Consider the following 11,642-nt stretch of genomic DNA (forward strand, 5'->3'; position numbering starts at 1 on the left):
CCCGGTGTCCTGCTGGTCCCTGTAGGTCCTCGGGACACGTCTTCTTCCACCGATCTGATCCGTGCCGGTGACGCTGGTGCGGGCAGGAGGAGCGGTGGGAAATTCAAAGAATTTTGTATTGGGTTCAATACAAAATAGCTGTATTGAGCCCAATACAAAGAAATCTATATATAATTTAAATATATATTTATAATATATACGCTACTGTACAGTTATATTACGTTTCAATATTTTTTTATTTAACAGATTTTAGTTTTTTTTTAATGTTTAATAAAAGGTTTTTTAAACATTAGACATATTTCGGTGAGTTATGCCTAAGGATTTTAGGCCTATAATGTAAAATAAATTTCCATGCCAAAAAATGTAACGCTTTTTGCATATAAATACGGACAGAATTAGAATGATGGGGGGGTTAAGAACTGATCTCTTTCTCCAGCCTCTTGTAACTCTTTAATGACCAAGACAAACTCTTGGTCATTAAAGTTGTTTCTTTTTGCATATCAAAGCACAGCTTGCTCCAGAAGTTAATGAATGTCTAGGCTCCATACAGATTTTTTTTATGTTGCTCTGTTTGTGATTAACTCACAGTGAGGATTTTTTACAGTAACTGACACCACGCTGCCTAATAATATGTTAAGACAAACATCTGTCCTAATTGCATTTATTAAAATAATGTACCTGTTCCGACTAACATACAAATTCAACTTAAGAACAAGCCCTATCTAATATGTAACCTGGGGACTACCTGTATATTCCTAATGGTGTCTGTTGGTTGATATTTAAAAAAAATGTGTACTTTGTATATACCCCATCAATAATATTTTTATTTTTTACAGTCTGAGTGGTAATAACATCTCTCTGGGTGGTATTCTGTCCATGGCTGAGGTTTTGTCTGCAAATGAGAAATTGACTGATGTTGATATCAGGTATCAGTATCTTTTTTTTTGTACTTTTTTGATTTAAAAAAAGTTTTATTCCTAAGGCTAACCAGATGTCTCCTTCTTTGCAGCTTTGGGAATCCTCAGAAAGTGATGCTATATTTCCAGGAAAGCAAAAGGTACCAAGAACAAATGTATATTATACAATGACTATATATTTATAACTTTAGTCTACTCTTGGCAAGCATAACAATTTTATGTTTGACTTTTGTCAGAGCAGCCAGCCTTCCTGTTAACTCTAATTACCATTCTGGTATTTATTGTTTGTACATATAAAATAAAAAAGTGAAAAATATATTTTCTGGTCTTAAAGGGACAAAACATATTATGTATATGAACACCCCCATTTTATCCAGATGCCTAAAATAGGCTTTTTTCTTCTTACACTACTCTTATAAAAATAGACATAGTTACCAAAACACACGGGTATTTAAAAAGCCTTTGTTTTATTTGTGGAAGCAGTGGTCTTTCTGCAGATGTATGACCCCCCCCCCACTACAAAAACGTTGATTGCAGAACTATATGTCTGATCCAGCTGTGGGCAGGTCAGACCTCTGCAGAGAGACCTCAGCTTTCACCCAAAGAGCAAGTAAAAATGAAAACAATCTGTAAGGCTTTCAGAGCCACCAATGGGTGTCTTCGTGGTTAAACAGAAATGCAGCGTGGAGAAGAATGGAGAATTGTGTAATTACCCTTTGTGTTTTACAGGGAAAAGTCTTTCTTTACTCAAGGTGAAGATACAGCGCCTAATCCATCCAAATCATTCAGGTGGGGATTATCAATAAAAATTGTGTATATTTTTGGAGACCCCTTATAGTTATATACATTATTGAGAATCCTATTATAGAGAATATATATCTATATATAGAGAATTTATACATAGTGACCCTGATTTACTAAAGTTCTCCAAGGCTGGGGAGAATACACTTGCATTAGTGAAGCTGGGTAATCCAGCAAACCTGGAATGAATTTCCTAAAAGTCATTAGCTATTTGTTAGCAAATGTTTTCAATCCTGGACCAGATCCATCCCAGGTTTGCTGGATCACTCAGCTTCACTGATGAAAGTGTATTCACTCCAGCCTTGGAGAACTTTGATAAATCAGGGCCATTGAGTTTATTGGTGTCCCATTTTGGCCATAGTCAAAACAAACTTGTAATAAGTGTACAATGTAAAATACAAACCAGTATTTTACATTGTACACCTAATACAAGTAAAGTAAACATTATTCTTTGTTAAATTAGGGTTCCAATGTGCCATTGGTCGGATTAACATTTTTAATATAATAAAAATGATTATGCTTACAGAAAATGTATATCATTGTCTAATTGTTATACTTCTGTTTATACTGATTGCAGTTCTGCTGTCTTTGAATTTATTTCCCTGCAGCCTGACAGAATACCGCATGACATCACAGAAATTGCAGAGGATTTTACGAAATCTGAAACAATGTCCTGATATCACACGGATAAAGTAAGAAAGGAGCTCATCTTTGCTACCAGATATTATATATGCGTGGACATTGCATTTTAACAACATTTGCTCTTAAAGTGCATTCAAATATTATAATTAATCTCCAAAACATCCATTCCTATTCCCACCTCTCCTCCTAATATATTATTCATAAAATAAATGTAACATTTATTGGGCAGAGTGTTGGGGGGAGAAGGAACCAGCAGATATATTACACATCATAGATGGGGTACAGAGTGACAAACTCCAAAAATGTCACTAAATAGAGATAGAAGAAACTGTCAAGTGATTTAACTCTCTGACATCCACTAAAAGGAGGTAAATGGGCTGGCCCTTTATGTGCTTATCAAGTCTAAGTAATGTTTTGTATATCTTATTTATGCTATATTGAAGAGAAGTCCAGGTAAAGTTGCAAAGGAGGACTCACTTCTGTAGAGGTGATTTGAGTTGTGCCTCCCACTCGTGTGAGTTCAGCATGGAATGTGTGATAGCAGCAAGGCACATCTATTCCATATGGTTGCTAGTACACTAACCACAACTAATAAAGGGTTTTCCTGGAACATATTTTTGAAAATCGCACATCTGGTGACTTCTAACAACAAAATAAGTCCTGAGCACTGGCACCCTGTTAAAAAAAGGAAACCTTTAACTATTGGGTCACACCTTCCTCTAAACAAGCCTGAGCCCTAAATAAGGATGAGCGAAACGCTCATCCGTACATAGGCACCTATGTACTTCAATCCTTATTGGACACTTTACACTGCCTGCCATTGGACTACCACAGCTGTAACCATCATGTAACAGTACTTTGCCTAAATATTATTATATGTCTCTGTACACATGGTCTATTGTATGTGACATGTTTGATTTATCTAACCATTAAAAATTGAATTGATTGTACACTAGAAAGCCCTTATCTTTAATTCCTGGATCTTTAATTCAGGAAAACCCACCTATTTATTTGCTACCCAATGGAAGAAGAAAGACAAGAGAGGCATTTTGGTGGCAACATTACAAACAAGTGATTTACTTAGGCTTTTTCAGCATACATAACCAGACATAGAGCAAGTAAAAAATGAAGAAACGTAGGGTATTTTAAATGCAGCTGTGTATTAAACATCAAATAAAGACAAAAAAATATACATTGTTACATCACAATTAGTATATGTTTCCTAAATTCAATAGTACCCCCTTAACAACCTGCTATGGTTTTTTTTTTGGGGGGGTGGTAGACATAGACTCCTAGTTGACTGAGGTGGGTGCAAAGAAGTAAATGATGAAGTTGATGTCGTGCTCTGACTAATAGACATCAGAATATAAAGTTAAAGGTAGGTGGGTAAAAGGACTATTTAGAAGAAGCATGGTCAAATATGATTGGCAAGGCACATCATTTCTAGTGCTTAGTGTTGCCTGTTGAAAAGGGTAGAATTTCCAAAGGGCCATAGCTCCTGATGGTGGTGCAGGTGGTTAGAATTCAGCTATTTCTAATTACATAAATTATCTTGTTACTGATGCGTTTCGCCTAGTGGCTTCATTTACCTATACATTCACCTATATGAGGCCCTACATCAAAATGATAAACTTAAAAAAACACACACAAAGAAAGGTTTGGGTACTTCTGTATTGCCATTAGTGAATCCCTAGTACAGACTTTATGATTTGAATTAGGATTCTTTAAAGCCTAGCTTGAAAAATTATCTGATATTGATTAGCAAAATAATTTCTTTTACAGTTTATCTAAAAATACACTGAGCTACAGAATGATTTCAAACCTCCTGGAATACTTGCCGCAGTTTCCTAATCTGACTTTTCTCAAGTAAGAACTATACCTTAAGATACTTTGATAATGTGACTTGTCTTTGATTCTCCACTCTTAATTGTTCCTTTTCTCTTCCTTCTTCTTTCTGCTCATTTCTCCATTTCTTTTTCCTTATTCCCTTTCTTTTTCTTCTTACCTTTCCTCTCTTATATATCTCTGTCTTGTTTTTTCTTCTCTCGTTTATCACAATATCCTATTATATCCTACCCCTCTCCATATCTACCCCACTGCTCTACTCCTTTTTCTTTTTCCTCTATGCCCGTCTTGTCTCTATGAATTTTCTTTCCTTCAAGTAGAATTCTTATTACCAGAGTTTTATTATTTTTCCCTCTTTAGCCTCAGTAAAAGTAACCTATCCACAAACTGTGTTTTTCTATTGGCTAACTCCATAAACCTCTGCCCCCGAATTACTGAAGTGGATATTAGGTAAGGAAAAGAAGATCTACCGAGGTATTCCTTGTCTATGTAATTTTGTATACATCACATCAAGATACACACAAAAGAATTTTGTAGGGAATGGGGCTTCTTGTTTCTTGTTTATGGCAGGTAGGCCTGTTCCCCATAGCATGCTCTGCCTAGAGAACAGATCTATATATGAATGTATGAATTATGAAAAAAGTTGATTTAAAGATTTTTGTATTTAATCCAATGTGAAACGTGTAAACTTTGGGTAAGTATTGGGTGAAAACATTTATAGATGGATTAAATAAATCTTTTTTTTCATGTCTGTTGCCTTTGCTAAAATTAATGTCTTTCTCTTGTTCAGGTCATCTGATCACATCTACTTACATTTACAGAGGCAACCTATAGCTGACAAGGTCACCTGCAGGTAGAGGATGCATTTACCTATAGTGCTGTGTGCTATGTCTATGGTTATACAGCTAAAAATACACTAGATGGCGCCAAACACTCTGTAATTGTATATAATGCATTTACTTCTATTTATTTGAATTTAAATAACAATTCCCTGCAGACCTCGGGATGGGAGAATCGGTTTTGGATTTTGCTAATGCTCATATTTTGCATATAAATGTACACACATATTTTGCATTTGTAGTTACGGGTATATTGGAGATTGTTGTTGGTGATCTGATCTTTTCAAATTAACTCCAGTGATGTTCTGCATAGGAACAAATGCTGACTTTTGTATGATTCATATCTACAGTCAGAGAAGCTATTGTATTAATTCAGTAAGTTTATAAGCATTGCTGCTTTATCAAAATGGTCAATAGAATCAACATAATATCTGATGAAAAGAGTAATAGAATGGTGCTGTCACACTTTGGAGAAAAAATGTGCAGTATGCGTCATTTTTATTAAAATCAACTACAGTATAATAGGAATACTGTTAAATGTTATTAACATAGAACTCCATACATTTTTGGCTAATTTTGGTTGCAATGGGTCTCATTTATTAAGGCTATTAGGGTAGAATATAGTGGAACCTGGGTGATCCAGCAAACCTGGAATGGATTTCCTAAAATCATTGGCTATTGTTTGGGAAAAGTTTTCAGTCCTGGACTAGATCCATTCCAGGTTTGCTGGATCATCCAAGCTTTTCCATAATAGTCTATCTCCCCCAGTCTTGTGGAGCTTTAATTGTTCAGGTTCAATGTGTAAGGTCTGGATACCATTTTTGTCCCCTCGAATACTTGTATTTACCAATGACACAGGGAATATCCAAGGAAAAGTTAATTTGACCCTAGAGTGTATCTAGAAACATGATTGTTAGAGACTGATGTGGAGGCATCATGATCATGATGATTTAATCAACATGATAATAAAATCCAGTGGTGATAAAAAATAAAGCTGTAGGATTATTGGGATTGAAAACTGTTGGTTGTACATTACACGGATGAGAAAGAGAGAGTTAAAACTAATTTCTTGTACCAATCCCACTGGCCCTTTGGAGCTGATTCATAGAAATAAATTTTGCAGCTCTGATTTATTAATAATAATAATAATAATAAACAGGATTTATATAGCGCCAACATATTACGCAGCGCTGTACATTAAATAGGGGGAGCAAATGGCAGACAGATGCAAACAGTGACAGAGGAGGAGGACCCTGCCCCGAAGAGCTTACTTCTGTATAAATATTAATTTGTTTTAGGTCAATATGTAACTACTTATTTTAAGTTGGTGCACAATATCACTATGCATAGGCTGATAAATAGTACTGATTGAGTTTTCTGCTCATGCTTCACAGGTCCAAAATGTTTTCACTCCCCATAGGGTAATTAGAAGTGTTCTTAGCAAGAACTATCCAAAAGCCTTGAGAATGTGTTAACTGCATGAGAAACAATTGTTGGCCGAATAATCTCAAATAAGAAATTTATGTTGTGTGCTACGGGGTTCTATCATTAAGACTACATTGCAAAGTGAGCTCCAGTATTATAGGGGATTAATGTAATTCTCGGGAGGGTTTTGTGTCTGCAGCGACATCTATATACAAGCTCTCTTTGTGAGTGCCACATGCTTATTTTGCTTTTTTGTGGTTATTTACATCAATATTAAATAAGATTAGATAAGCAAAAAAGCATAAAACAGAAAAGCCATTTCCATTAATTAATGGAAAACAGTGCATAGACTTCATACTGCGCAAACACTTGTTACATTCTCATTTGGAGGAGTGTGCATAGGTAACATTTTAATAAGTGATTTGATATAAAGCATCGGTCACATACCTCAACAAATCATCTGTTCTTTATACTGTTGTCTAATACCTTCTTGCCTTTCAGATTAAACAGTTGCAGAATTGGGAAGAATGATGTGGCTCCGCTCATAAATGTATTGACACAGAATTCCAATCTGCTGGAAGTCAGGTGTGTCTGGTAACATTGCATATTGAGACTGATTTACTAAAGGAATATCAATGTTCACACATTAAATTGTGTAACTATTTACACAATTATATATGCAGATTTAGACCCTGATTTATGAAAGCTCTCCAAGGCTGGAGAGAATACACTTTCATCAGTGAAGCTGGGTAATCCAGCAAACTTGGAATGGAACTGGTCCAGGATTCAAAACATTTGCTAACAAATAGAAAATGATCTTTAAAATTCCATTCCATGTTTTCTGGATCACCCAGTTCACTTCTGAAAGTGTATTCTCTCCAGCCTTGGAGAGCTTTCATAAAATCAGGGCCTTAGTGTCTATGTGTGAATGAGGCTAATAAAATAAATCTATATGTAAATCCTTTTATCAATTTTATATCATCAGATGTATAACACAGCTACTCTAATAGTGACATATAGGAACCAGCCTGCTGATATTTGTGCCTCTTCTAGTATGGTGGCTGCCTTGTAGAAATACCGTACTGTAGAATGGATGGCAAAGTAATATTCTACAAAATAGTAGCTGCAGAAATTCTACTGTAAATTCTATATCATCCACTTCTAAGTTGGCTTTCAGTCTTTAAAGAATAGGAAAGCCTTACTTTATGTATATAGGGGACCCAGAAATTCTTACCATATGGGTTGCCAAGCCCTATGTAGTTTAACAATAGATCAGTATTGTTTGTGTTTTTATTATGTCATGTTATGTAGTAGTCTCTACCCTCCCCTAAGGAATCCATACAGTGAAACGCGCCCCCAGGGTACATACGAGATAGGGACTGTATGTTTGTTCTTAAGTTGAATTTGTATGTAAGTCAGAACATGAACATTATTTAATTTTATTTATTTAATTAATGCAATTAGGACAGATGTTTGTCTCAACATATTATTAGGCAGCGTGATGTCAGATACTGTATAAAATCCTCACTGTGAGTAAATCACAAACAAAGCAAAAAAAAAAAAAAACTTTATGGAGCCTAGACATTCATTAACTTCTGGAGCAAGCTGTGCTTTGATATGCAAAAAGAAACAACTGCAGAGTTTGTCTTGGTCATTAAACAACTCAACTATGTTTAGCAAAAGATTTCTTCTGCAAGTCATGCAAACTGCCCCTCCAAGTCTCCTGCTGCACACAAGGGAGCAGGGAAGCTCTGTTCGTCGTCCATATGTCGGATGTAACCCGAGGACTACCTGTATATTCATCTACAACCTTTTGACAATATTTTGATCATACTACCGTGTTATTAATGGTTTTTTGACAGATGCTACTCTTTATTAGTTGAGTTGTTAAGATTAGTTCACTAACTAACATTTTTTGTTGCCCAAAAGCCTTTGTCTTCCCATTACTGACCCTATGATCTAAAAGAAAAGCCTTAAGTTTTTGGAAATGGGGACAGGTGCACTTTGAAACAAAATCAATATCTCATTGGATGTCACGTGTTCCTTATTTTTTTTTTTTTTTTTTTTTTGTGGAACATATCTAATGTTGGTCACAGTGTGTATACTCACAATTACTGCACCTAAAGTTTATGCTATATTGCTATAACTTTCCTATTTTCCCAAGGTTACCTTAACAGATATATACTGGAGCTATAGGGCTAAAACACACCAGATCTTAAACAAATCTAAAGGGAATTCAACAGCCAACCAAATGTAAAAGATTTTTGGGGGGATAGATCCATTGTGGATAGATCGGATGTGTTGGAATTTGAATTGCTTTCTCTTGGGAAAAACAATTGGAGGGACAGATCCTGATACACTTATGTGCTGTGCTTTGTGACGTCTTATCAATTGAGTACCAATCAGAATATTCATGGGATCAGTCAGTGAATACCAAATTTGTCAGCATAACTTCTAGTGTGTACTAGACCTATTGAAGAAGAAACTTCTGCCATTGCTTAAGCATGACAAGTGAGACATCTTCCAGAGAGTTATCAGTAAAACCAAGGATAAAACTTTTGCCTTCTGTGTAGTAATGTAAAGGTTGTAACTCCCAGCTGTGGCTGCATTCATTGAGAAGAGTGTGCGATCCCTGAGCACTAGAGGTTAATTAACCTCTAGTGCCTGGGGATCGCAGAGGATTTCCAGGGCTGCATAATGCTGTTTGAGGAGAGCTCAACCTCTCTGCGAATCAGAAGGGCGTTCTCGCTTACATTTTACATTAGCGAGAAAGGCCCGATTCACCGCAAGTTCGAACTTAATATTCTCGCTCGATCATCCCTGGTATTCATTAGACCATTAGGTGCTAAACATGTCAGGATTAATTGAAGTTTGTTACTTAGTGTCAAAAATTTTTTTTTACAGGATGTGCATGAATCATATCTCAGAAGATGGCATCCTTGTTTTGCTGACCTTACTTAGTTCCTGCACACGTGTGACCCATATCACCGCCTGGTAAAATGGAACTTTTATTAAAATCATATTGAACATTGAACAGCAAAATTCACTTGTCTGTAACAGCATGTCTGTAACTTAAATAGAAAGTAAAATTTTCATATTGTAATAGGCAGACTAGATCAGAAAGTAGCTCTACAGAAGCTTGTGTAATGTACAAGGATTTTAGAGATGATGGCTTCAGCATTTTTTTTATTGAAACAATACTGCCAAAATAAAGTCTAGTCCCCCTCCCCACAAAAAAAGGGGGAGTTATTGCAGAAAAAACCTAAAACCGAACATGTAAAAGCTGATTGCTGCTCTGTGAGGGGTATGAGAGCTGAAGTAGTTAAATATTATTGGGTGACCCTTCACAGCCGAACTAAACCCTACATAATAAATCAAAGAAAAAGAGCCGAAGCTTTTTTTTTTTAGCTCAAGAAAGAATTATGTTATTGAATAGGTTATTCCTTATATGCAAAACAATAAAACCTTGTGTGTATAGTTTTCATATAGTACAATAACTTAATTATAGCCCCACCATGTTATTTTAGATTCAGCCATCAATGGTATAGGCATTGTAGTCTAGGCTAAACAGACTATCCATACTCTTGCCCTCTGGTTCAGTTAAAATAGACAGAGGTAGGTTACAAAACTTATGAAGTTAAAGTTAGAAATGATCTTTTAGTCCAACACGTTTTAGCTATTCCTTCCTCAGGGGAGTTTCAGAGGTAGCATGCAAGTCATGCATGAGTCATGACAAGCATTTATCAGTTACAGAAATCCCATAAAGGAACTATTAAGTCCTAAATAATACAATCGATGTACAGAGCAATATTCATAGTCATTTCTATTTTAGAAACCTACAGGAAGAAGGAGAAGCAGTACAAACTTTAAAATATTCCTAGTGGAAGTTATAAAAAATTAAAATCCAATTTTAAAAAATGTTGGCTCATTGAACATTTTTACTTAAGTTATTTAATTGAACAATTCGAGTAATAATGTTTAACCGTACTACATTTTTTATTACACTATTTTTTACTCACCTGGCCCAGTTCTATCACGGAGGCCGCCATCTTCCATTCCTTGCTCTTAACTTCAACTACCTTGATTGGCCAAGCCAAGATGATGTAATTCCCATGCAAGCTCATGGTAGTTTATTCAGTCCTGGAAACTGAGAGGTAAGGGGGAATGTGCCAGATGAGAATGCTTACTGCATAAGGGACACCACCTTCCTTTTTTCTAATGAAGCCATGCCTGGTAATAATTTTGTAAGCTGGAAGTTTAGTTCCACTTTAAGGATGCTGAATCAGCAATCAGAGCAGGATGCATATTTTTGTGCAGCTATACATTTTCCAATCTATTCAGTTTCTAGATCTACTTCAGCTAAGAGTCTCAAACCTTGATAAAGGGAGCCTTTCAAAACTAAAATGTGTTGGAATATCCCTGGAATTCTGAGACCAAAAATCTTTTGATCATCAGACTTCTCGTGACGTTTTCCTCTTTTTTCATGTGTTCAACAAAAGCTCCTAAGCTCCTTTGGGATGCACACAGCATTCAGCATCCCACTATTTAGAAACCCAATTTTAGGTAGTGCCAAGAAACAAAGAAACACAGAATAGATGTAGGTTTCACAGACCAGTTACATGTGCCAACAAGGCTTTGTTATTCTTAACACTGAGAGTTATGTGCATGGGACCATGAACAATGAAGTCTTTTAGAAACAAATAAAAGAAGCTTCCCAGAATAAAAGGCTTTTTAGACAAAAAAAGAGTTTCAATTTTCATGAACTAGTTAGTGGAGCTACATTGTGCTGCTAGACATATATGTATAATAATATACCATACATGTTGTATTGATGGTATGAAGCCCCTGTAACACTATAGTTGTACAGAAACACAAATGTGTTTGGCTGAATCATCTCATGACAGTGAAAGCTGTCTCATCCACCAGATGGGTTTAACAAATATACACGTACCGTGCTTATTTATTATCCTCTTGCTGAACACAAGACTACTAATGAGCTTGGGAAAAGGCCAAGAGTAGTGAGGAACCATTACATTGGCAGAACTGTGGACAGAGATTGTATATTAACCTCTCAGTAGTAGAAGCAGCTTGTTTGGGGTCACTCCATAGTCCATTAGGATGTAGCTCCTGCCCAAAATTATTATGTGGCCCTTACACATATAATTTCCTATTA

At 35.9% G+C, this 11,642-nt stretch overlaps 1 protein-coding gene across 3 annotated transcripts in view; it reads left to right on the forward strand.

The window, feature by feature from the left end:
* Positions 1-11,642, forward strand: part of LOC140338558 (protein NLRC5-like) — a 57,719-nt gene that overhangs the window by 6,470 nt on the left and 39,607 nt on the right. For 2 of the 3 annotated variants that reach the window (XM_072422814.1, XM_072422812.1), the window contains exons 9-17: positions 837-926; positions 1,010-1,057; positions 1,647-1,706; positions 2,327-2,410; positions 4,143-4,226; positions 4,566-4,655; positions 4,996-5,058; positions 6,971-7,054; positions 9,374-9,463. In XM_072422814.1, coding sequence (XP_072278915.1) covers positions 837-926; positions 1,010-1,057; positions 1,647-1,706; positions 2,327-2,410; positions 4,143-4,226; positions 4,566-4,655; positions 4,996-5,058; positions 6,971-7,054; positions 9,374-9,463 — 693 coding nt within the window. The remainder of the gene's footprint in view (positions 1-836; positions 927-1,009; positions 1,058-1,646; positions 1,707-2,326; positions 2,411-4,142; positions 4,227-4,565; positions 4,656-4,995; positions 5,059-6,970; positions 7,055-9,373; positions 9,464-11,642) is intronic. The other variant, XM_072422813.1, reaches the window with a different exon arrangement.

The sequence above is a fragment of the Pyxicephalus adspersus genome, chromosome 9, assembly GCF_032062135.1.
Source record: "Pyxicephalus adspersus chromosome 9, UCB_Pads_2.0, whole genome shotgun sequence".
Taxonomy (NCBI): Eukaryota; Metazoa; Chordata; class Amphibia; order Anura; family Pyxicephalidae; genus Pyxicephalus; species Pyxicephalus adspersus.